Raw genomic sequence first — 27,211 nt, forward strand, 5'->3', positions numbered from 1 at the left:
AACCGGAGCAGGTTACGGGGAGAACATTCAGCACCAGATTTGAACCCGGATCACTGGCGCTGTAATGAGTTGCCTAACTCTGCTGCCCATTCTTGCAGATGTCCCGGTTGGATTTTATTGGGGGAACAGTATTATTAAAGAAGATATGCTCCACGGTCTCTGGGTCGAAGGATACTGCCCAATAGCCACAGTCAGTGGTCAGTGAGCCTCCATCATGGTGAGCCTGGTTCCTGGTGGCCAACTTCCCGGATCGTCTGCCTAGAGTTGAGCATGGGCAGGAAATATTCCCTATCCCCTCTCCTCCCAAACCACTTCACCAAGTTCCCCCTCTGTTACTCAGTGAGCCCGCCTCATGCATCAAGTTCAGTTCCTTGGTTTGTGATAGATATCGTTTCCCAGGAGACAACCAATTAGAACACTGCAGAAAATAAATCACAGATTTTATTAAAAAGTTCACCAGAGATGTTCTGAAATCTTTGAAACTTTCAGCGGGAATCTTCAGACCAATGACATCAAACCTGCCCCAACCAACTGCCCAGTTAGCTTTCACCTCAAATGCCAAAGTGGTTACCTGAAAACTCTCCAATGCATTCGCAGTGGAACATCTCTGCCTCTTTCACATGGCATTTGCCCTTGTTCTTGCAGGGGTTGGGGCTGCAGGGATTATTGCCGCATTCTCCCACCCCACTGCCGTACAACACATCGCTGCTCCTCTCTTGCAGGTCGTAGATCAGGTTATTGACATCGAGCAGACGGATGCAACCCTGGAGACCCTTTGTTGCTGTCGTCCTTTCTGTAACACTGGAAATGCAAAGGGATTTTCATAACACCCAGGCAACTGACAAAACTGGAGCTGTAGATATCGACAAATTCAAAACACACAAAGAAGATGTGTGGATACTTAAAGCAAGAATATGAGTGAAAATTTCTTCTTTATCACCTGACTCAACAAGTAATGAGCTTCTGATATTTTTGACTCTGTTTCTGAATGTCAATTTTAGGAGCTCCAATTTGTATTTAAGACGGAGTTGAGGAAAAACTGTTTTCTCTAGAGATCAGCAAATCTGTGGAATTCTCTACCCAGGGAAGGAGTTGATGCGACTTCATTAAACATATTTAAGGTTCAGTTAGATAGATAGATTTTTACATAAAAAAGGAATGAAGGGATATGGGGAAAACGCAGGTGGATGGAGTTGAGTCAATGATCAGAGGAGCCATGATCTTATTGGATGGCGGGACAGGCTTGACTCCTGTTCCTATTATGTTCTTATGTACAGCTAATCAGGATCATGAACCTGCCCACCACCGCCCCCGCCCCCCCCAACCATAAACTACACTGGGACCACCAAAAGATCTGTCTGCTCTGTTGTAACACCTTTTTTTCCTTACACTAACTGGAACTGTGAATATTTATTTATCTAACCTTTATTATTTATTGTCATATACAAATGTGCTGGGCACTGTGTGACCTGCTGAGTTTCTCCAGCACATTTGTATATCGACCCCAGCGAATGCAGATTTTCTTGTTTAAATTTTAAATTATCTCTTTTTGTGCCCTCCCATATGATGGTAATTTGATTTATGCTATGGTAGATGGTATATCTGGGACAGCCGTGTGGCTGCAGCAAGTAAGAGCTTTGGGGCATCCGAACATTGCGCTTATGGATACGAAAAACTTTCTTTCTCATAATACACCTGCCTTTTTGCAGTCTGACTGACGAGTGAATCGAAATGCCTAACTCTATTCTGAAATGCTTGTCAAGTACACAGTTTAGGAGGAGTAAATTATGGTCTCGTGTTAAAGCTGAAGAGATACATCAGAGCCCCAAAGATTCAAGCAATCCTTGGAGACCTCTTACAACTTGCAGTTTTTCAACACGTGGTCTGTGGGAAACAAGTAGATTGTAATCATCAGATTGACACCACATCCTCCAATACTTCCAAATGCAAGTCCTCGCACCTGGGCAAGGGTCAATGATGCACTTCGAGGCACACAAGATACGAGACACATAAAGAGGACAGGAGCTAGCATGCAATATGGGAAAATCAAACACACTTACAGTGTCATTTCATCCTCTGGCGTTCCTCCCAGGAAGAGATCTGTGTCCAGGTTGAGTCCATCTGTCCCAGGAGGGCTTTCCCCGATCAGATGGGGCTCTCCGTCCACGGACAGCATCCCGCTGCGCCTGTTCCGGTTCACCACCACGTGGTGCCAGTTTCCGGGCTTTATCGGAGTTTTGCTGGTGATGACACCAGTCCCAGACCCCGTGTTAAACCTTCAGGGATGGGGAGGAACACAAAGTGACTACTCCCAGAAGCAAAGTCATTTAAGAACTCAAGAGTCAGTCCTCATCACAAACCTTTCCACACCGGTTTCTTTCAATCAATGTTACTTATTGTTACAGTCCATGACTTGCCAAGATCTCAAATTCACATCGATTCCCCTGGATATCCGTCTTTATATTTGCTGTTGTCAGCAATTGGCAATGAAACAACAAACTTGCATTTTTATGGAGCCCACCATCACAACCAACGGGATCCCTTTCAGCTGTAGTCATTGTCATAATATTGCCACACACAGTTGCTAACGGCACTCTCCCACTCTCATGTTATAACTACACAGCAACACAAGGACGGCAGATGCAGTACACGGAGGGACTCGGTGGGTGAGGCAGTGCCCGTGGAGGGATATGAGTCCCTTTATCAAGGGGGAGGTGGGAGTTAAGAGGAGAGGTTGGACGTCCAGCACCTCCAAATTCAAGAACAATTTTCATCCAACAGCCATCGAGCTCTTGAACCTCCCCATACTGCCCTAACCCGAACCATAAACTACTCTGCAGCCATCCAAAGATCTACCTGTGCTATTGAAATGTTTCTTTTCATGCACCAACTGCATCTGTGAATATTTATTGATCTTTTATATTTATTATCTCTTTTTCTGTCTTGGAATACTGTGGTAATTTAATTTATACAGTGGTAGTCGGTGTAACTTACGTATCTGTGTGGGTGCAGCAAGTAGGAATTGGAGTGCATCTGTACATTTTACGTGTGTATATGACAAGAAAAACTTATTACAAACTTGGGTTGTTTTTTTCAACTTTTAAATTTAGGCATGCAGCACAGTAACAGGCCCTTCTGGCCCACGAGCCTGTGCTGCCACAGCGCCCCAATTAGCCTACAATCCCCATACGTTTTGAAGGATGAGAGGAAACTGGAGCATCCAGAAGAAACAAACTCCTTATAGACTGGGCAGAATTCAAACGCGGGTTCCTGCCAATAACCACGCTGCCCTCTAGCCATGAGAGATATTGATAGAGTGTACCGTCAGATTCTCCTTCCCAGGGTAAAAGGGCCATACACTACAGGACATGCATTTAAGGTGAAGGGGAGGAAGTTTAAGGCAGCTTTGTGGGGCAAATATTTTACACAGTGTTCCTGGAATAGGTTGACGGGCCGCCAGGGGTAGTGGTGGATACGACAGTAGCATGTAAGAGACTTCTAGGTTGGCGCAGCAGTTAGTGCAACGCCTTTACACCACCAGTGATTGGGATTCCACACTGCCCATAGGAACTTGCATCTTCTCCCTGCGTGAGTTTTCCCCAAGGACTCTGGTTTGCCCCCACTGTTCAATACGTACTGGAGATTGTAGGTTAATTGGGCGGCAAGGTCTCATGGGCCGAAATAGCCTGTTACCATGCTGCATGTTTAAATTTAAAATGACTATAAAGGGGATGAGCATGTTTGAGCAGCTGAGATTTAGCTTCATATTCAAAGTCCTGAGCTGTACGGTTCTGTGCTCATGCATGAACACAAAGGAAGGCAGCAGTGAGAACGGTTACCTAGCCATAGAGACCCAATTAAATCTCTCGTAACTCCTCCCAGCTGTTTCTTTAAGGAATCCAGATGTTTCTCTCCTCTGGTAGAGTGATGCAAACATTTATTATCCACTAGGTTGACTAAGTATTTTGAAATGGCTGTTCAGGATGATAGTTATCTATGGAAAGGGACTTAAAGTGTAAAATTACATTTCAATATAAATTTTATGGTAATGTCTAAAAAAAAGCACCTCATGGGGATGGTTAAATTTCATTTTCCTCTTCAGTGGAAATGCAAATTTGCAAATGTCCAAGGCTCCAAAGTATGAACGTGGGTTACGTGGAATTAACTTATGGTTAGATTTTGTGTTTTAATGAAGCTTGTTACATGTTTGGGGCAAGACATTGAGCACAGTAGTTAGCGCAACACTGTTACAGCGCTAGTGACCAGGGTTCAAATCCCGCACTGTCTGTAAGGAGTTTGTACGTTCACCCCGTGTCTGCTCCCGTTTCCTCCCACCCTTCAAAATATACCCGGGGGTTGTAGGTTAATTGGGCGACATGGGCTCATGGGCCAGAAGGGCCTGTTACCGTTCTGTACATCTAAACACAAATTTAATGGAAGAACATCCATTCTACAGTCAACGCTCATTATTCTAAGGATGCTTTAGGCAGACTTCTAATGATGAACAAACTGTGAGAAGCTGGAGGGACTGAGCCAGTGAGGCATGAGGCTGAGAAATGGTCAGGACCTTTATCGAGACATGACCAACCAGAGATGTGGGAGGCTGCAGGAGCTGGGTCCTGAAGCTAGACACAAGGTACTGGAGGAACTCAAATCCATTGCTCTGTTTCTTCCGTTCATGCTGCTTGGCCTGCTATGTTCCTCCAGCAGATCGATAGCGAGGTACTTACTGAGTGACCAGTTCCCTTCTCGAACATTGCCTGACCTACCAAGACCTTCCAGTTTCTCAAGATTCTGCTTGCTTAAGATTCCAGTACCTGCAGATTTTGTGCTCAACTTTCTACAGGAGCTCTATTGAGAGCGTCCTGGCTGGGTGCATCACAATGTGGTACAATTGCTGTAGAGAAATGAATCAGAGGCCAATCCACAGGGTAGAAGAGAGGATCACTGGAGTCTTCCTCTCCTCCCCATCTCCAATTGACAGGATCTACCGGGATTGTTGTTTCAAGAGGGTGCGCAAAATCACTGAGGACCCCCTTCCACCCTCACACAGCATCTTTCAGCTGTTCCCATTGGGGAAGAGATACAGGAGTATTAGAGCCAGCACCACCAGGCTGAGGAACAGCTTCTTCCCATGGGCAGTGAGAATGCTGAACGACTAAAGGAGCTGCTCACACTGACCCTCCGAGACTCTCCTATTAACAAAGCAATATATTTATTTCTATGAATGAATACTGTACTTGTTCTGCATGTGTATTGTTTGTCTGTATGTGTTATGTCTTGTGTGTCTGCGTGTTTTGCACCAAGGACCGGAGAACGCTGTTTCATTGGGTTGTTCTTGTAGAATTAGATGACAATAAACTTGAACTTGATCTCTACCTTTAATTGTGCTGGGGTCAGTAATGAGTTCCTTTTGACCACCATTGCATTTCGTACCTCAGCTCCACGTAACCCCTCCGAAGGGCGAGAGAAATGAAGTCCTTGCCCTTTTTCTGTCCATTGTACAAGAGTAATCCATCCAGATTGGAGGCACGGAACTCCATGCTGATCCGCACTGTGTAGTAAGCCTTCATCGTCTTAAATGCAAGGTAGGACCTTCCACCAAACTCGGGGATGTAATACACAATGGCTGCTCGAGGGAAAATACAAGTCAGTAGTGGTCACAAATGACAGCAGTATCTGAACTAGGGTACATTTAAAAGATGACATTATGTTAACTTGAGTAACCAATTACTCATCCTTACAATGAACACCAAAATAATTTTTAAAACTAAACATTATGCAAAGGAGATACATGTTTTAATTTTATTTAAAATATTAAATTTAAACATACAACACAGTAACAGGCCCTTTCGGTCCACAAGCCTGTGGTACCCAATTACATCAATTGACCTACAACCCACGGTACGTTTTAAATGGTGGGAGGAAACTGGAGCCCCCGGAGGAAACCCATGCAGATATGGGGAGTGCGTACAACTTCTTACAGACAGCGTTATGCTAACTGCTACACTCGATCACTGGTGCTGTAACAGCGTTGTGCTAACCGCTATCCTCGATTTCAGGCACTGTAACAGCATTTTGCTAACCGCTACTCCCGATCGCTGGCGCTGTAACAGAGTTGTGCTAACCTCTACGCCCGATCACTGGTGCTGTAACAGTGTTGTGCTAACCACTACTGCCGACCGCTGGCACTGTAACAGCGTTATGCTAACCACTACTCCCGATTGCTGGCGCGGTAACAGAGTTATGCTAACCGCTACTCCCGATGCTGGCGCTGTAACAGCGTTGTGCTAACCACTACTCCTGATCGCTGGCGCTGTAACAGCGTTGTGCTAACCGCTACTGCCGACCGCTGGCACTGTAACAGAGTTATGCTAACCGCTACTCCCGATGCTGGCGCTGTAACAGCGTTGTGCTAACCGCTACTCCTGATCGCTGGCGCTGTAACAGCGTTGTGCTAACCGCTACTGCCGACCGCTGGCGCTGTAACAGCATTATGCTAACCGCTACTCCCGATGCTGGCGCTGTAACAGCGTTGTGCTAACCGCTACTCCTGATCGCTGGCGCTGTAACAGCGTTATGCTAACCGCTACTCCCGATTGCTGGCGCTGTAATAGCGTTATGCTAACTGCTACTCCCGATGCTGGCGCTGTAACAGCGTTGTGCTAACCGCTACTCCCGATGCTGGCGCTGTAACAGAGTTATGCTAACCGCTACTCCCGATGCTGGCGCTGTAACAGCGTTATGCTAACCGCTACTCCCGATGCTGGCGCTGTAACAGCGTTATGCTAACCGCTACTCCCGATGCTGGCGCTGTAACAGCGTTGTGCTAACCGCTACTCCCGATGCTGGCGCTGTAACAGCGTTGTGCTAACCGCTACTCCTGATCGCTGGCGCTGTAACAGCGTTGTGCTAACCGCTACTGCCGACCGCTGGCACTGTAACAGAGTTGTGCTAACCTCTACTCCCGACCGCTGGCGCTGTAACAGCGTTATGCTAACCGCTACTCCTGATCGCTGGCGCTGTAACAGAGTTATGCTAACCGCTACTCCCGACCCTTGGCGCTGTTACAGAGTTGTGCTAACCACTACTCCCGATCGCTGGCGCTGTAACAGTGTTGAGCTAACCGCTACTCCCGATCGTTCGCACTGTAACAGCGTTATGCTAACCTCTACGCCCGATCACTGGTGCTGTAACAGTGTTGTGCTAACCACTACTGCCGACCGCTGGCACTGTAACAGCGTTATGCTAACCACTACTCCCGATCGCTGGCGCGGTAACAGAGTTATGTTAACCACTACTGCCGACCGCTGGCACTGTAACAGCGTTATGCTAACCACTACTCCCGATCGCTGGCGCGGTAACAGAGTTATGCTAACCACTACTGCCGACCGCTGGCACTGTAACAGCGTTATGCTAACCACTACTCCCGATCGCTGGCGCGGTAACAGAGTTATGTTAACCACTACTCCTGATCGCTGGTGCTGTAACAGCGTTATGCTAACCGCTACTCCTGATGCTGGCGCTGTAACAGCGTTGTGCTAACCGCTACTCCTGATCGCTGGCGCTGTAACAGCGTTGTGCTAACCGCTACTGCCGACCGCTGGCACTGTAACAGAGTTGTGCTAACCTCTACTCCCGACCGCTGGCGCTGTAACAGCGTTATGCTAACCGCTACTCCTGATCGCTGGCGCTGTAACAGAGTTATGCTAACCACTACTCCTAATCGCTGGCGCTGTAACAGCGTTATGCTAACCGCTACTCCCGACCCTTGGCGCTGTAACAGAGTTATGCTAACCGCTACTCCTGATCGCTGGCGCTGTAACAGAGTTATGCTAACCGCTACTCCCGATCGCTGGCGCTGTAACAGAGTTATGCTAACCACTACTCCTGATCGCTGGTGCTGTAACAGCGTTATGCTAACCGCTACTCCCGATCGCTGGCGCTGTAACAGTGTTATGCTAACCGCTACTCCCGATCGCTGGCGCTGTAACAGCGTTATGCTAACCGCTACTCTCGATCGCTGGCGCTGTAACAGCGTTATGCTAACCACTGCACTAACCCTGATTTTCTAATTGTTTCCCTCTTAAAGTGACTCAGAGCTGATCTATTTCTGGTGAGGACCTTTCACAAGATGCTCAATGAGAAAACTTTTCAGATTATATCTCACATCCAAGTTCTGACCTGATGAACATTATTTCAGCTGTTGTATTCTAGCTGCCCAATATTTAGAAGTAAAACATGAAAGTCTGCAGTCACCGTGAAAACACAGCGCTGGAGAAACTCAACAGTGTCCTTTATCCAGCACAGATAAAGATACAGAACCAATGTTTCGGGCTCGAGCCCTTCATCAAGATATTTTAGCCCAATATTTAGAGCTCACTTCACACTTTATTTCTCCTGAACAGACATCCCATTAATAACATGGGGTAGAGCCTCTCTTAGATATTTTAAGATTTCTGTAAACCAAACAATGAACTTCACAGCCAACAATAAATGTTTTTTTTTAAAAACTGAGTTAAATGTGGTAATATCTTCCTGAAGAGTGATGTGGTTTACAACCAAACTATAATTAATGACAAAGTATCAGAGCACATGGTGTAACACGTGAAATTAGCAATATATTTAGGATTATATTTGTCTGAAAATGTCTAGTTTTTATGGAAAATGTTGAATTTTCAATGTTATTCTCCAACCTGGTGAGAATATGTAAAGGAGTGTTGAAATAATGGAAGGAAACAATAATCTTTTCATGTGTACCTTGACGCTGTAAGTTGTGCGCAGCTGTATGAACATTAAATATAGTATTGAGAGAGCTGTCCATTCCATGAGCTCAAGGAATGGAGGAAGAACTCAGCTGGTCTCACAGCAACCGCAGGAGGTAAAGATACATTACCGACGTTTTGGGCCTGAGATGTGAGACCCTCCAGCATTTCTACAATCAAAGCGTCTACAACTTTCGTGTTTCTTTCAGGAATGGAGGATAAGGCTAAGGAGGCTCTGTCTCCTCTGACCTCTTCAATTCATTGGTAAATCCATTCATTAAGTTGTGTGAGACACTGTGATCGTAGTAAAAACACACAGAAATACTGGAGGAACTCAGCAGCGTCCGTGGGAGGTAAAGATACTGACGTTTCAGGCCTGAGCCCTTCCTCAAGGTATGAGCAAAAAACAGGAAGGCGTAAGAATAAAGACTGAAGACATGCTGGGGGGTGAGATTGGGGGGGGGAGTCCAGACCAACAAAAGGTATTAATTGGTGGTTAGGATAAGAGGAGACGGAGGGGAAAGGGAAGAGGGGGAGAGAGAGAGAGCTGGGGGAAGGCTGTGATAGCATGGATCTCCCAGTGGCCACCCGTTTTAATTCCCTACCCCATTCCCATGCTGACACATCTGTTCATGGTCTCATGCACGGCCAGACTGAGACCACCTGCAAATTAGAGGAACAACAGCTCATCTTCCGACTGGGCTCCCTCCATCCAGATGGCTTTAACAATGACTTCTCTGGTTTCCATTAAACCCCTCCACCCACTTCTTCATCCCCTTTCCCCCTGAGCGGGCTCTCTCTCTTCCCTTTTTCCTTTATCATCTTTCACAGAGACAAAATCTATTCTCTCCTTTTGTTGGTCCGGATCCCTCCCCCAGCAGCCTTGGTTATTTTGACACCTTCCTGTTCTTTGCTTATACCTTGAAGAAGGGCTCAGGCCAAAAATGTTGGTCATGTATCTTCACCTCCTGTGGATGCTGAGACTGGCTGAGTTCCTCCAGCATTTCTGTGTGTTTTTACATTCATGAAATAGATCTAGAAGGACCCGTTCCTTACTTCGCTCACAGACAGCTCCTCCCCTCCCGGCTGGGCAGCTGCAGGTGTAGCTGACCCCGTCGTCTTCACAGGTGCCTCCGTGGAGACAAGGTTGGGAGTTACAGGGCCGATGGACCTTGACGGTGGCGGGATGCACCTCCACCTTCCGCGAGAAGGGCGGTCTCCTGGTGGTGGCTGGCTTTGTGGTGGTTATGGGCACCTTGGCGTGCGGGAGAACTTTCGGCCACCTCGTGGTGGCTGGCGGAGGGCGCCTGGTGACGGGTAGTGCCGAGGCAGTGGTTATGGGGACTGTGGTAGCAGCCGCGGTGGTGCTGGTCGTTGTAAACAGAACTGGCGCCCAGTCTACAGGGAGAAAACCGTACATTCTTAATTAAACCAACTCACAACATTCATTCAATCCAATAACTCTCACACAAATCACTTCCTCAGCACAAAAATATTTCAAAATGCTTCATAAAAATGTAATCAGCTGAAAAGAATTACATTTACACAACTAGATAGAGTGGATGAAAATAACAATGAGTCATGGAGATGTACAGCAGGGAAACAGGCCCTTCAGCCCCTCCTGTCCATGTTGACCAAGCTAGTGCCATTTGCCCACATCCCTCTCAACCTGGAGGTCAATCCACAGGACCATAAAAGCAACAGAGAGGATCACTGGGGTCTCCATTCCCCCCATCCCCCACGATTGATGATACCTACTGGAATTATTGTTTAAAAGAGGACTTGAAAATCATTGAGGACTCCTTCCATCCTGCACACAGCATCTTTCAGCCACTCCCGTCAGGGAAGAGATACAGGAGTATCAGAGCCAGCACCACCAGGCTGAGGAACCGCTTTTTCCCACGGGCAGTGAGAATGCAGAACGACTGCTAAACAACTCCTCATGACTCTACTATTTATTAATAATATTTTTTAAAATATGTACTGTGCACATATGTACTGTTTGTCTGCATGTGTGCTGTGTCTGTCCTATTCTTCACTGTGGACTGGAGAACAATGTTTCATCAAGTTGTTATAAATTCTTAAATTTAGACGTATGGCACAGGTAACAATCCCTTCCGGCCCACGAGTCCGTGCTGCCCAATTAGACCCAATTAACCCACAACCCTGGTATGATTTTTGAACAGGTGGGAGGAAACCGGAGTTTCCAGAGAAAACCCACACAGACATGGGAAGAACTTACAAACTCCTTACAGAAAGCACAGGATTTGAACTTGGGTCGCTGGCGCTGTAACAGCGTTGCGCTAACCTCCACACTAACTTTGTTCTGGTACATTCAGATGATAAGTAAACTTCAATATGAACTTGAAAAGCCCCAGTCTCTCCTTATAGCTCAAGCCTTCCAGCCCTCAAGGTATTATCTTTGAGAATTCCTTCTGCAGTTTTGAGTGATAAAAAACCTAAATTTAAATTTGGGACGTTTCTGCCAACTGGACATTCACAAATCACTGGGACTTGTGCACAACTGCAGACCAGTAATTCATCGCCCTACCACCAGGTGGTGGCATTGTGACTCATTCGACCCAGCCTTGCTATGACTTAGCAAATGAGTGACCGGCTGTTAGTAGCTGAGGATCAGGAGTGGAGCTCAGCTTCTAGTAAAACACGGGCATCTGCACAAATGCAATGACCTGGCGCACCTTAAGAAAGGCTGCTCATCAGAAGTTTTGAACAAGTGACTGCAATCCATAATCCACCAAACATTTGGAATATTCATTTGAAATATTACAATAAAAAGGTGAGCTGCAAATCCTATTATGAGACACAAATCAGACAGATCCAAAGGAATAAAACCTTGTCAGTTAACAAATTGTTCCTCTTCATTATCCAGGGGTTTATTTTCTGTTCTCCGTAAAAAGACTGAACGCCAAATATTGTTGAGGTGCGTTTTCCATAAAGCAGGGTTCGGACTTACTCTGGAGACACAGGATGCTGGATGGAACCTGGAGCAACACTCAATCTGTTGTAGGAACTGAACGGGACAACCAGCATCAATGAGAGAAAAAGAACAGTCGGTTCTTCAGGCCATCAAGACTGGCTTCTGGCGCAGAATGTTGACCATTCTCTTTCTCCCACCCATGGAGTTCCTCCAGTAGATCGCATGCTGCTTCAGACTGCCCCTTGTGCTGTGACCAAGGTCATTCATTGGGGCAGGAGAACTGGGCGAGACTCCTGCCCCCGGGACATTCCCAGGTGTCCTGTGGCAACCGGGCTCAGGAGAGATGTCTCCACCTTTGGTAACAAAGACGTGCATGGTTAAGGCACGACAATGAGATTCACCAGATTGTTTCCTGCATTGGAGGACCTTAGTTATGGGGAGAGATTGGATAGTGGGTCCATTTTCCCTGGACTGAATGAGGCCAAGGGGTGATCTGATGGAAGTGACAGATAGTCAGAGGCTTTTTCCCAAGGTAGGGGGTATCATAAACAAGAGGACATAGGTTTGAGTGAGAGATAGGGGATTGGAAGGGATACGTCTGACACAGAAAGTGGTGGTCAAAGCTGGAAGAGGTATAGAATCTGACACAATTACTAGTTTTAAGAGACATTTAGACAAACCCTTGAATAGACAAGCCAGACAAGGTCCTAATGTGGGCAAATGGGAGTGGTGAGATGGGCAAACACGTTAGCACAAACAAGTTGGCTTGAGGGCCTGTTTCTGAGCTTTATTGCTCTGACTTGATGAGAGCAGTGAACGTTTACCGAAGTCCACGATCTTGACGTTGTCCTGTTCCGGTTTCTTCAAAACAATGGATTTTCTCCTGGACTGTTTCACTTGTTGAAGCAGGGCCCTTTGTACGTCATGGGAATTGTAACTCGTTCCTGGAACGATTATAAAACAGGGAAATTCAAGGTGTAATTATCCACCCATAGAAGAGAACAGGCCCATGAGGAATCGCGCTCCTGCATTTGAGGCCGACATAATGAAACATCAGCACTTACGTGGATCAAAGTGGACTTCAACAATGATGCGCACAGGGTCGCTGGGGCCCAGGCCATGCACACGGACACTCTTGAAATCTTTCTTGACATTTGAGTTGCCCAAGAGTTCGTTCAGCTGGGTGGGGTTAAGATGGTGGAACATGGGATTAAACGATCAGAGACACAAACTTGGCTGAAAGCAAGATGGTTCTCAACCTTCTTTCCACTCACATCCCACTTTAAGTAATCCCTAGGCCATTGGTGCTCTGTGATTAGTAAGAGATTGCTTCAGGTGGGATGTGAGTGGGAAGGGAAGGTTGAGAATCACTGCTCTAGACCTAATTGTTCCTGAAATATTTTGCTTGAGAAAAATGGTCATTGGCCTATTTCCTTTGGAGTTCTGAAACCGTGCACATAACAAGTCAATGAGGGACGATTAAAACAGTGGGTTTCAAACTTTTTCTTCCTACCCACATCCCACTTGAAGCAATCCCTTACTAATCGCAGAGCACCAATGGCATAGGGAATACTTAAAGTGGGATGTGTGTGGAAATAAAAAGGTTGAGAACCACTGCTCTAGTCAGAAGCTACCAATGTCCAAACCTGTACAAGGTCCCCATATGAGAACCCATTGAGGAGCAAGTCCCAAGCTCAGCCTTGCTCACCACCCTAACCCTACACAGCCCCTGACCAATGCTTTGAGAGACCTCAGAGTGCAGGAAAATGAATAGATAATAGGTGTAGGAGTAGGCCATTCACCCCTTTGATCCAGTACTGCCATTCACTGTGATCATGGCTGATCATCCGTTCCTGCCTTCTCCCTGTACCCCTTGACTCCATTATCTTTAAGAGCTCTATCTAACTCTTTCTTGAAACCATCCAGAGAATTGGCCTCCACTGCCTTCTGAGGCAGAGTGTTCCACAGATCCACAACTCTCTGGTTGAAAAAGTTCTTCTTCAACTCCGTTCTAAATGGCCTACCCCTTATTCTTAAACTGTGGCCTCTGGTTCTGGACTTCCCCCAACATCGGGAACATGTTTCCTGCCTCTAGCTTTTCCAATCCCTTAATAATCTCATATGTTTCAATCAGATCCCCTCTCATCCTTCTAAACTCATGTGTACAACCCCAGTTGCTCCAATCTTTCAACATATGATAGTCCTTCCATCCTGGGAATTAACCTCGTGAACCTACGCTGCACTCCCTCAATAGTGAGAATGTCCTTCCTCAAACTTGGAGACTAAAACTGCACTCAATACTCCAGGTGTGATCTCACCAGGGCCCTGTACAACTGCAGAAGGACCTCTTTATTATGAAGAGCAACATGCCATTAGCTTTCTTCACTGACTGTGGTACTGGCACACTTAGTTTCATTGAGTGATGAAAAAGGACACCTAGATCTTGTTGTACTTCTCTTTTCCTAACTTGACCCCATTCAGAGAGTAATCTGCTTTCCTATTCTTGCCACCTCACATTTATTCACATTAAACTGCATCTGCCATGCATCTGCCCACTCACCCAACCTGTCCAAGTCACCTTTCGTTCTCATAACATCCTCCTCACATTTCACACGGCCACCCAGCTTTGTGTCATCTGCAAATTTGCTAATGTTACTTTAAATCCCTTCATCTAAGCCATTAATGTATATTGTAACTAGCTGTGGTCCCAGCACTGAGCCATGCAATTCCCCACTAGTCACTGCCTGTCATTCTGAAAGGAACCATTAATCCCTCCTCTTTGTTTCCCGTCTGCCAACCAATTTTCTATCCACGTCAGTACCCTACTCCCAAAACCACGTGGTCTAATTTTGCCCACTAATCTTCTATGTGGGACCTTATCAAAGGCTTTCTGAAAGTCCAGGTACACTACATCCACTGGCTTTCCCTTGTCCAGTTCCATAGTTACATCCTCCAAAAATTCCAGAAGATTCGTCAAGCATGATTTCCCCTTCGTAAATCCACGCTGATTTGGGCCGATCCTGTCACTGCTATCCAAATGTGCTGTTATTTCATCTTTTATAATGAAGATGAATCATCTCTCCAAACCATCACCCGGTTCCCAAACAATAGCATTAGGAAACATCTGGTGTGGCTGGGGACTTCTGATGGGGTCACGGGAGGGCAGATGTGCAAGAAATTGCACCCATCGATTTGAATCTTAGAAGTAATTTATTTTCAGCTCGACAGCACCTGTTTCATTTGTCCCTCACCCACGGAGTGACAAGTGAGTCTATTTTAGTCCAGACTAAAGGCTAGCACAGTCAAGAGCTGATGGATATAAATGAAGCAGAGTGCTATGGAATGAATCTGTTACCCCAGTACTCAGTGGCATTAATACCCAATTCGTTCCTCACAGATAAGCCGACTCTGGACCAATATCTTACACGCGCAGCAAATAATTAGTCTGGCATGTGAAATAAATGGATGGCGAAGGACCCGGGATGCGGTGTCAGCAGAAACCAATTGCTTCATCTAAACTTTAATCTTCCTCTGTCTAACGTTAAGATAAACAAAAGGATGCTAATTGCTGATGACCAGGGAACCGATATCACTTACAGCATTCTCAATACTTCTGGCTGTTTCACCAAACAGCTCCGATTTTGGGTCATCCATCTCTGGTGTGTAAAAAAGTTCTTGACCCTCCACCTCTTCCACAATGAGGACTCCTTGGAATACCTTAGTAGCTATCAAAAGCACAAAAACAAAGAGGTAAAATTGGGATTAGTCTGCACCCTGATTTATCATGTTAAACCCAGTTGCATCAGCTCTGGCGAAGGGGAATGGTTGGTAGTGCCAGTCTTGGGGTTAGTAAGATGAGCCTTGGAATTAGTAGTTTGTAGGACACTTGGAGTGGATGTGAATGTACGTTTGGTTGGTAGCGCATAAATACCAGATGTTACCATCGCCTTGTCTCCAGAGTTCCAAACTACTGAGGCTGGCAAGACGTTAAGTAGACAAAGAGAAAGAATTATTAGAGAAAAGACAGATGGAAATGAATAAGTAACTAAATTCCTCGAGCAGTTCACGTTTACATTGAAGTTATAATGCATATTGCGTCAGTAGCGATTCAGATACGTCAGAATGAATACATCCCTGATTGATTCAATCAGTTGGACTAAATTGGCATCACTTGCTTTTTGTCCTTGATTGGAAGTTTGAGGAAGAGAAACATATAACCCACTTCTCTGTAATTAATTCAAAATTTACACCTTGCAAAATATGAGAAGCAATTTTCCTACTTCTGTGCCTGAATGTGCTCGCTGAGTCTTGGCAAATTTCAAACTTGACATTTTGAGGTTACGGATTGCCTCGGTAATTTAGAAAGAAAATAACTTGCCCAGGACACAATTCAAAACTGTCACAATATAATTATATTGCAGGCAAAACGATTAGAGAGTATATTCATGACCCCCATGTTACTCCCATTTCACAATTACTACGCCGAATAATGTTATTTTAACACAGCAAATGTATAAAGATAATCCAGGCAAAAATGTTTTAAGTTGCAAGGTTAAAAATGCAGAGATAGAAGTTCAGCTTTTGGAATAATTTTCTTTACAATGTTACAAGTTCAAATATTCTTTGTGAGTTTGATGTGAAGAATCAATGTTCAAGTCATCAGAACAAATTTTTTTTTTGTGGGGGCGAGTGTTAATGTGGGTGCTGACCAAGACTTCATCACAAGTTCCACAAGGTAACCTTCCTGGGAAGATGCTGATGACACCTGACAAGTCCATCCCTTGCATCTTTAAGGCACTTACGTGGGCAGTTGCTTCCCTCACCATCCACAGATGGGGTCTTTCCATCAGAGCAGCAGCCGAACTCTGTATTATCACACGTTGACCTCTCATTTGGAACTGGAGTTGGAGGCTCAGTCGAGGACTCGTTGAAACCTGCAGATGACAAAGGTTAATTGGGGTCATCTGAACGCTAAACTGCCGTGAACTATATTTCTACTTCATTCCACAATCAACAAGTTCATGAAGGACCTGTGATCTCCATGATCACAGCATCCATAGAAGGTTAAGGTATAGAACTGACAATTCAGGGCTGAGCCCTTCAAGATAGGAGTATATTCATGGCAAAGATTGCTGTGGCAAAAGATCGTCAATGTTCTGACTGAAGGGTTCAGAGCCCAGAATAGCCACCCTTGCTTCTACATTTAAAGTTATGTTCTCCAATATGAGGTCCGTGGTGAGAATGAGATGACACATCTGAATATCTGGCACAAATCACAGGAAGTTAATTTGGTCAATTATTTTTAAAAGAGGAGTTACCAAAGGCTGGATGTTATGGTGGCAAGGGATGTTGAACCAAGCCAGCAAGTTGGGAGAAATCAGTCTGGAGACACAAGGGATGTGTCAAGGAGGAGGATCTCATCAGTCCTTTCCATGGACGCTGCCCGACCTGTTGAGTACCTCCAGCTTCACCATTGGTGACAAATAAACCTCCCTTAACTTAATTTTAAATTTTAATTAAATTTAATTTTTAATCCTTAAAAATATAATTTAGACACTTAGCAATGTAACAGGCCATTCTGGCCCACGAGCCCATGCTGTTCAATGACACCCAACTGACGCACAACCCCTGCATGTTTTGAACGGTGACAGAAAACTGGAACCCTCAGAGGAAACACACACAGACATGGAGAATATTCAAACTCCTTACAGACATCGCTGGATTCAAACCTGGGTCACTGGCACTGTAATAATTTTCGCTATGCACTACGTTACCCATGCTGGCCAAGGGAATTCCCTTCTGACCAAGGGAATTAAATGTTTCAATTAATTCTGAGCGTCTCTGAAGAATCAGGTTAAGAGAGAACCTCTATCCGGTACTTGTAAATGAGATACAGTGCTAAGAACATCACCCTGGCATCTGAAAACCTTCTATCACATCATCTGGTCACCTGATACCAAATCAATCAATTTAAATTTACCTATTTAATTTCCACAACATTGCCAAATTATATTGGGTAGCACAGTTAGTGTAGCAGTTAGCACAATGGTGTTTCAGCTCCAGCGATTGGGACTCTCCCCATATCTGCATGGGTTTTTCCTGGGGGCTTCGGTTTCTGCCCACCCTTCAAAAATGTACCGGGGTTGTAGGTCAACTGGGTGTAAATTGAGTGGCATAGGCTCGTGGCCAAAAGGGTCTGTTACCATGTTGTATGTCTAAATATAAAATTTAAATTTAATAAAATTAAAATATAAGAAATTAATGTTTTATTGCAATTTCCTTGTTGCAAATGCAGAAGGTATGCACTAGAGATGAACAGATAAACTTGATGTAAGGGATGAATTATTTAATTACATCTGTCTGCTTGATAAATATTGAAGTTAATGAGTGTAAAATTGCACTTTTCTTTCACTGCGCACTTTAATGGGTATTGAGCGTCACAGAGTTAATTGAAAAGAAAGCATAAAATGGAATTCTTGCACTTTTTAAAGAATTTCCTTGTTAGTTAAAAAATCAGCAATAGGTTGCTCCAGACCTATGTAGAAACATAAGAGCAGACACAGGCCATTCAGCCCTCGATCCTGTTGTGCCATAGAAGGTGATTACGCTGCTCCTCTGTCTCAACTACCGCTCTCATCCCAAACTCCTTCAATGGTCATTGAATTCCTGGGAAAATATATTGATGGACGAGTCATCACAAGTCCTGTGGGCCAGGCTGCTTGGAAGCCACTGATTTGTTTTTGCTACACCTTGATCCCTCTCTGTCAAAGATTTTCATTTTAGACGTTACAGAACTTTCACACACCAATCGGGTGCCCAGCACACATGTTCTTTGATCTGTAAATCTTCTTCTAAATTACAATTGACCCTTTGAACGTGTACTGCCATTGATTGTCACGGCCGAACCTTCCCCTTTCTGCCGTGTTTCTATATCCCTCCATTCTCCTGGACTGGGAGATATAAAATCCATAGCATCCATGCACTTAATGCAAGGACAAACATGTGTTCTACGTCAGAGCAGTTAGTGCAATGGTGAGCACAACTTTATTACAGGGCCAGTGACCCAGGATCCAATCTCATGTTGCCCGTAATGAGTTTGTACGTTCTCCCCATGTCTGTGTAGGTTCTCCTCAGGTGCTTCAAACTCTCCAAAACGTACGAGCTGTAGGTTAATTCGGGTGTAATTGGGTGGCACGGATTTATAAAGGGCTGGAATCGGCTTCTACCGTGTGGTAAAAAAAACTGCCGAGAGTTCCAGTCTTCTGAGGTTAAATCCCATGCTTGCTAAGGAATTACTGGTTGTACATTGAAATTTTACATTTAAAAATTTTAATTAAAAAATATATTAGACATACAGCATGGTAACAGGCCCTTTCGGTTCACGACTCCATGACGCCCAATTACACCCAATTAACAAAGGTTAATTTTAGATGTTACAGAAAATTATTTAATAATTTTGAAGGGTGGGAGGAAGCTGGAGCCCCCAGGGAAAACCCACGCAGACACGGGGAGAACGTGCGAACTCCGACAGACAGTGCGGGATTCGAACCCAGGTCACTGGCACTGCATCAACTATTGCGTTAACTGTGCCACCCTTTCAATAAGTTTCCTTCTACCACTAAACCAAACTTTTATTCTAAGTGGACGTACGACACTGGCTCCAGAGGACAACTACCCATAATTGTGATTCAATAATTCAGGAGGCGCTCTGACGTTATCAACTTTTACATTCTTGCCTTATTTCACTAAAAGGAAGTCAAATTACGTTACCCATCGGCTCAACTCCACTGCCTTCCAGATTACCGCTTGCTTCCAGATCCGTGTCTCCACTGAAATCCCCACTGCCTGACAGATCAGGGGGCTCAGATGAAGTGAGTGAGGCTGGAGGCCAGCCAGTGGTGGGGTGGCCAATGACGCCAGGACTTGCGGTAACTGTGTACATCTTATGGACCTGTGGGCCTGTTGTATTGTCAGTCATAGGAAAAATTGTGTTAAGATTTGGTAAGGTCTCCAGTGGAACAATTTCGGACAGGTTGGTATGTTCTTTTGGTGATGGTGTGAGATCGGTTGTCTGGATATTGCCAGTGGAGGGTGTGGTTCCTGTTGGTGAAGACAAGAAGGTTTCCATTTAGTTATAGAGATAAACACAGATTTACTCAGGGAAACAAACACTGAGGTGGATTGAGGCAGCCAATCCACTGTCTGAGTAACTCTAAAAGAGCAATTCAGAAATCTGCAGACACTGGCATTGTAGTAAAAACACAGAAATGTCAGAGGAACTCAGCAGGTCTCGCAGCATCTATCAGAGGTAAAGATATGTACCTGAGGCTTTCTTCAGGGTATGTCCTACCTTGATGAAGGGCTCAGATCCAAAGTCGGTCATCTACCTATACGTCCTATGGATGCTGCGAAACACAGAACACTACAGCACAGTACAGGCTTTTTGGCTCTCGATGATGTGCTGACCTGTATATTCCTACCAAAAAAAAACCCAAACCCTCCCTACCTCGTAACCCTCTATTTTTCTTCCATCCGTGTGCCTGTCTAAGAGTCTCTTTAAGGGCCTCCACCACCATACCCCCAGCAATGGATTCCAGGCCCCTACATCTCTCTGTGTAAACACATCCCAATGTTTCCCCTAAACCTTCCTCCCTTCACTATGCACTGATGCACAGAGACCTGCTTTCTTCCAGCATTTCTGTGTTTTTAAATCAATATTTTAAAATCATGACTGAGAAGAATTCTCTTTCATAATTTTATCAGACGGAATAATTAACTTATGCAAGAATACATCTCCTAACATTCGTGTTTTTTAAAAATCTCCAGGAAATGGAATGCCAAAAGCAGTATACATAAAGTTCAGAAGAGAAAATAGTTTCTAACCATTTTGGGATCATTCCCCCTTTGACACAGTCACCAGGCCTTGCAAAGACTCCAGGACAGGACTGCAAGACCTGCAAGCACGTCTCTGTGCATCTCTCGTCGTACTTGCTGTTGGTTCTCGCCAAATGGCAGAGCTGCACTCAATTGGCCATGCGGTCACCCTGGTTGTTTTGTCAAACGCTTTTGCTGCTCGGAACAGACACGAATCATAAAGAATAGGAGCAGGAGTCGAGCCTGCTCCGCCATTCACTAAGGTCAAAGCTGTGGACTCAGCTCCATCTACCCGCCTGTTTCCTGTTACCCATAATCCCCCTATTCTTCAAAAATCTATCTGCATCCTAAAGAAATGAGGCTGTCTCCACAGCTTCCTTGGGTAGAAGATTCCACGGATTCACCGTTCTCTGGGAGAAGCCGTTCCTCTTCACTCTCAACACCCCACTGTGTAATTGGATCCTGGATTTCCTCACCTCCAGACCACAATCAGTGAGGATTGGTCAGAACATCTCCTCCATCTTACCGATCAGGGCTGTGTTCTTAGCCCCCTGCTCTTTTTGCTTTACACCTGACTGTGTGGCTCATTACAAAAATTACACCATCTACAGATTCACTGACGATACCACAGATGTGGGTTGTATAAAGAAGGATGATGAGTCAGCATAAAGGAGGGAGATTTAAAACTTGGCTGAATGATGCACCAACAACGACATTGCACTCAATGTCACCAAAACCAAGGAGTTGATTGTTGACTTTAGGAAGGGAGAGCCAGAGGTATACGAACCAATGATCATTGGGGGATCAGAGGTGGGGAGGGTGAGCAAATTTAAGTTCTGGGAGTCACTATCTCAGAGGATCTCTCATGGACCCAACACGCTGATGTCATCATGAAGAAAGCACGTCAGCGCCTCCATTTCCTCAGGAGTTTGCGAGGCTTGGAATGATATTGGAAACTCTGGCAAAATTCAACAGATGTGTGGTGGAAAGTGTGCTGACTGACTGCATCACGGTCTGGTATGGAGACACCAATATCCCTGAGCGTAAAGCCCTCAGCCCAGGACATCTCAGGCAAACCCTCCCCACTATCAAGAACATCTACGGGGAATGCTGCCGTCGGAGAGTAGCAGCAATCTTCAAGGATCCACACCACCCAGCACACGCTCTGATTTCACTGGAAAGAGGTATCGGTGTCACAAGACTCGCACCACCAGGTTCAGGAACAGCTGCTCCCCCATCACCATCAGACTCCTCAATGACAAACTCAATCAGGGTGTCATTTAAGGGCTCTTACTTCTGGACTTCATTGATTTTTAAAAATTCTCTGTATTGCCCAGTCAGTTTGTGAACATTTTGTTATCTGTAGTTTTTTATTTGTTTACATGTTTATGCTGTATACGTTTTTTTTTCACTACCAATAAGTGGTAATTCTGCCTCGCTTGCAGGAAATAGAATCTCAGGGTTGTATGTGATGTCACGTATGTACTGACAATAAATCTGAAATCTACGCTAACCCCGTCGTTGTTGGAATCAACCTGGCGAACCTCCTCTGCACCACATCAAGGTGACGCACCGGTTTCTGTCTTGGCTGAAATCAGAGAATTAAACAAAGATCTAAAATCGGAGCTGGTTATTTTGTGCGGTTCTGTATCACAGAAGAGAGTGCCTCTATTTCTCGGACTAACTGCACCAAGCGCACTCATCTGCTCATCACAATGCGTTAATGATCAGAGCATCTAACTACTTTATTTTACTGCAAGTGCACTTTTGAACAGATCTCACAACAGTTGCTCAGTTATTTTTTTTTCCATTCTTCACTGAATCCACAACTATTTCCTCCAGATGTTCTGAGTGAAACCTCTGTCGTAATATTCAGTTAACGGTGTTCAAAATATGAAACACCTCATGGCGTTTAACTGAAGAGCAGAAGAGTAGATGGTATCGAGTCAGGATGGGATTATACTGCCATGACGTGTCCACCGCCCCCGTAACAGTTCCCAATGCAGGGAAAAAGGCACCTATGATTTCACTTGCTGCTGGTTGCACAAATGTATTCATAAAAGCACGGACATTCTGAATATTAACCAGGCCACACAGGAGGTGAAAGTCCGCTAAACATTTTTGACTGCAAATACAATGTAACAGCCTAAGGAACAAATGTATTTTATGAGATGTAAACGGAAAATTGGAAAGTCACAGCGGTAAAGTATTGACCAGAATGTGTGTTGAGGCCAAGATCCATGTCGACACAGGACAGCAGGCTGTGTCTCAGACACAACTGTGGGCTGGAGGTTGGGAGAGTTCAGGGAGTTACTCCTGTTTGAAAAATATACAATCAGTGAATGAACATCTGCAGAAGATATCCATTGTGCTTGGAATCTTCCCTGAATGTGTATTATACATTTCCGATGACTATTGCAAAGTATGTGAATTTCCGCTGACAGGATCAGGAACGTTTTCCAAACCTGGACACGTTTTAGCTTGAGAATGCACTTCCATTTTTAATTCCTCAGCGAGCGGCAGCAGATGTGATTCATTTCCACTGCTCTTCTCAGAAAGAACGAGGAGAAAACAACAACATCTTAATTCACAGGCAGCCAATAGCATTCACTCTGCACTCTCTCCATCCATACTGAATAGTTCAACAGATGTTGTGCTAAAAAACAACTAAAGGAACTAAATGTAGATCCAATGAAATCCCCAGAGGAAATATTTCACAACAATTGGCAAAATGTTTGCATAGAAGTTCAGTTGAAGAGTATGACCTAAATCACAGCGCATTATCAGCGTGTTTGGCAGCATGCAGACAGGTCGTTGCGTCCAATATGCTGACCCTGCCTGCTCCATTAGCCTGTTTTCAACATGTATCCCTCTAACCTTTCTAATCCACACACCTGTCTCACTGCCTTTTTTTAGACATACAAAACAGTAACAGGCCCTTCCACCCCACAACCTATTTTGGAGGGAGGGAGGACACTGGAACACCTGGAGGAAACCCCTTGCAGACATGGGGAGAACATACAAACTCCTTACAGACAGCACCAGTTTTGAACACGGGCCGCTGGCGTTGTAACAGCATTTCACTAACTACTAAGCTAACCGTGCTGTCTTTGAAATGGCACAAAATCTACCACTGTCCGGCATTCCATGTACCCACCATACTCCGTGAAAAACGTGTCCCTCAGGTCCTCCCGACCTTGTTTAGTGTTACAATCACCTACCCTGGGGAAAGGCCATGTCTACTTACCTTATCTATGACCCTCAAGGATTTACAACACCTCTACAAGGTGCCCCCTCAGCCTCCTACTTTCCAGGGAGAAGTCACTGGGTTACCAGAGCTCTGCACGATATTCCAAATACTGCCACCTTCCCAGTGTTTCATTTCCCAAAATGGCTTGGCCTTATATCCCACTTAAGAGCATAAGACAGGAGCAGAAATAGGCCATTCAGCCCATCGAGTCTTCCCCTCTATTTAATCATGAGCTGATCCATTTTCCCACTCAGCCTCACTACCTGGGCCTTGTCCCCATAACCTTTCATGCCCTGGCTAATCAAGAATCTATCAATCTCTGCCTTAAATACACCCAATGACCTGGTCTCCACAACTGCCTGTGGCAACAAATTCCACAGATTTACCACCTTCTGGCTGAAGAAATTCTGACTCATTTGTGTTCTAGGTGGATGCCCTTCAATCCTGAAGATGTGCCCTCTTGTCCTAGACTCTCCCATCATGGGAAACAGCCTTTCTACATCTACCCTGTCCGTGCCTTTCAACACTGGAAATATTTCAATAAGATCCCCCCTCAGTCCTCTCAATTCTAGTGAGTACAGGTCAAGACCTGTCAAACGCTCTTCATGTGATAACCCTTTCATTCCCGGAATCATATATGTGAACCTCCTCTGAACCTTCTCCAACATCAGCACATCCTTTCCTCAATGAAGAACCCAAAACTGCTCACAATGCTCCGTGGGGTCTCACCAGTGCCTTATTAAACCACATCCCTGCTCTTGTATTCTATTCCTCTTGAAATGAACGCTAGCATTGCGTTGGCTTTCTTCACCACCAACTCAGCCTTCAGGCCATCCTGCACGAGGAGTCTCAGGTCTTTTTTGCATCTGGGTATTTTCTCCCCACTTCAAGAAAAGTCTGCCCATTTTTTTTCTACCCATACACTTGCAAGTTGTCTGTCCACTTGGGTAGGGAGTTGAGTAAGGGGAGTGCATTCTTTCTCCCTCTGACCCTTTCACAGTTCACTGAAACACTGCTCAATCGTCTGCCTTACCTTGACAAGAGCCCTGGTGCAAAATGTTGATCACTGACCCTTGACGACATGCAATCGTTTTGAGCTGGCACTCATTTGCATAGGTCACTCCATCAGAGCCACAGACCTGACAAGATACAAGGAAGTTATAGAGCGAAGATCACACATCATCGTTACAAACAGCAGCAAAAAGGATGAGAACAGGTCAAGGTCATTCAGCCCCACTGCTATTTTTTTTTAATTAAATTTAGACATACAGGACAGTAACAGGCCCAATTTACATCCAGTTGACCTACACCCCCAGATCTGCATCCATTTGGATTTGGAGCTCGGGTTGCTGGTGGACTCAACAGTCTGTGTGGCCGAAGAGGATGCGGGAGAGCTGGAGGTGAATCCACAGACACTCAGTAACTCTGAAGGGACTTTCTTTTGCTTCTCTTTCTCTTGTACTGTAAGGGGCTCTGGGCATCATTTATGGTGACTGTGTCTGCCTTACAGCATGCAGAAGGCAACTTCGTGTAATATTATATTTTCTGTATTATTATTTGACAATAAAAGAATCTTGAAATCTCAAACTTTGAAATTCCCTTGCCTGTAATGTTCCCCAGAAAATCTGGTTCCTCACATCTGAAGAGCTTTCCTTCTTTTTCATGACATCATTATTTGATCATTCATCAAATTTGTCAACTCAGGTAAAGCAAAAGCAAGATTGTGTAACTTGCCTTCAAAATTTAACCCTTCAACATCTGGTGAACCTGTACAATACTTCTCCCGAAGGTAAGTGCACACACAGGAACCATCAAAGCTGTCGTCGAGCTGGGGGTCACACTGAGTTCATGTACACCTGAATCATCACTTCTTTAATACTGAACTTGAACTTGAGCCTCATGCCCACTAAGTGATTTCTAGTTTACTGTGTTCGACTCTTGTTTGTCTCCCTCTCTCAACCATGAATAAAATCTGAAAATTATCCATTTACATTTTTTATTATAGTTTTGACTGACCCTGTCTTGAACAGACCCAAGTTCCCTATTCTTCTGACTCATTTTATAGAAGAACCATAGAACGCTACAGTATAGAAAACAGGCCCTTCTAGTCAGTGCCAAAACATCATTCTGCTAGTCCCACATTCGGGCACCTGCCTACATTTTGCTCTTATCTTGATGAAGGGCGCACGCTTGAAACGTTGATGATGTATTTTTGCTGAACTTCTCCAACATCGTGTTTTTACTTCAACCACAGGGTCTGCAGACTTTTGTCTGGTTATTAATCTTTACCTCCTATGAATGCTGCAAGACCTGCTGAGTTCCTCCAGCATTTCTGTGCTGTCACACCAACATTTGGTGCAGTGTGAAACACGAAACGTGCAGACTCTGTGATTGTAGTAAAAACACGATGCTGGAGAAACTCAGCAGGTCAAACGGTGCCCTTTAGAGCAAAGATAAAGGTGCATAACCAATGTTCTGGGCTTGAGCCCTTCATCAAGATGAAACCAAAATGTAGGCAGGTGCCCAAATAAAATTTTATCAAAGGTTTTCTGTATGATTTGGTTTTTATACCAGTTTCTTGACACACATTAATTCCTTCACAACTTGTAACTCTCCTAATGCTTTGGATATAAAATTTTTCCCCCTTAAAGCTTATTTCTTCATTGATTTTATGACCAAAAGATCACACTGGACCTTAAATGTCCAGGTATTCTGAATTAATAACCTGTGAGAAACAAGTTGCCTAAAGCATATCCAGAATTTTGGAGAGGAGAAGTGAGAATTATCGCTTCTGATGATCTTACCTTAAACTGTTTATTTTTCGGGCAGATGGATGGAGGACATTCACAATAAGCTCGCCCAATACTCTGCACACAGGTTGCTCCGAACTGACAAAGCAGGTCAGCACACGTTCTGGACACAGACGGATCTGTCGGAAGGCAGAATTTAAATTTTTTTAACAATTTAGACCTCCAGCATAGTAACCGGCCCTTCTGGTCCACGAGTCCACGCCGCCCAATTGACCTATAACCCTTAGTACATTTTGGAGGGTGGAAGGAAACCGGAGCCCCTAGAGGAAACCCACGCAGACACGGGGAGGGCATATAAACACCTTACAGACAGCGCCAGTTTGGACCCCAGTCACTGGCGCTGTAACAGGGCCTCCCACCCCATGTTCATTCAGCGGCTGACCAGGATTTGTGACATGGGCACGAGTTAGCCAGAGGCACAGAAGGAGGTCATTACAAGTGACCAAAAAAAGACAGGAAATTCACATAAAATCCAACAGGATTGTGCCCCATAGAATCTGGTCACTGACATCTGTCCAAAGAGCCTTCCTTATCTTTCATGACATCTTCATCTGATCATTCATCAAATTTGGCC

General features: G+C 44.9%; 1 protein-coding gene across 7 annotated transcripts in view; it reads right to left on the reverse strand.

Moving 5' to 3' along the window:
• The window catches only part of agrn (agrin), a 425,017-nt gene that overhangs the window by 39,362 nt on the left and 358,444 nt on the right, over positions 1 to 27,211 (reverse strand). For all 7 annotated transcript variants that reach the window (XM_069918355.1, XM_069918353.1, XM_069918352.1 and 4 more), the window contains 11 exons: positions 26,632 to 26,756; positions 24,861 to 24,966; positions 19,474 to 19,803; positions 16,506 to 16,637; positions 15,301 to 15,428; positions 12,768 to 12,882; positions 12,528 to 12,647; positions 9,822 to 10,163; positions 5,437 to 5,629; positions 2,061 to 2,276; positions 572 to 801 (listed from right to left, as the gene is read on the reverse strand). In XM_069918355.1, the coding sequence (XP_069774456.1) occupies positions 572 to 801; positions 2,061 to 2,276; positions 5,437 to 5,629; positions 9,822 to 10,163; positions 12,528 to 12,647; positions 12,768 to 12,882; positions 15,301 to 15,428; positions 16,506 to 16,637; positions 19,474 to 19,803; positions 24,861 to 24,966; positions 26,632 to 26,756 (2,037 nt within the window). The remainder of the gene's footprint in view (positions 1 to 571; positions 802 to 2,060; positions 2,277 to 5,436; positions 5,630 to 9,821; positions 10,164 to 12,527; positions 12,648 to 12,767; positions 12,883 to 15,300; positions 15,429 to 16,505; positions 16,638 to 19,473; positions 19,804 to 24,860; positions 24,967 to 26,631; positions 26,757 to 27,211) is intronic.

This window comes from Narcine bancroftii, chromosome 2 (assembly GCF_036971445.1).
Source record: "Narcine bancroftii isolate sNarBan1 chromosome 2, sNarBan1.hap1, whole genome shotgun sequence".
In the NCBI taxonomy this organism is placed as follows: Eukaryota; Metazoa; Chordata; class Chondrichthyes; order Torpediniformes; family Narcinidae; genus Narcine; species Narcine bancroftii.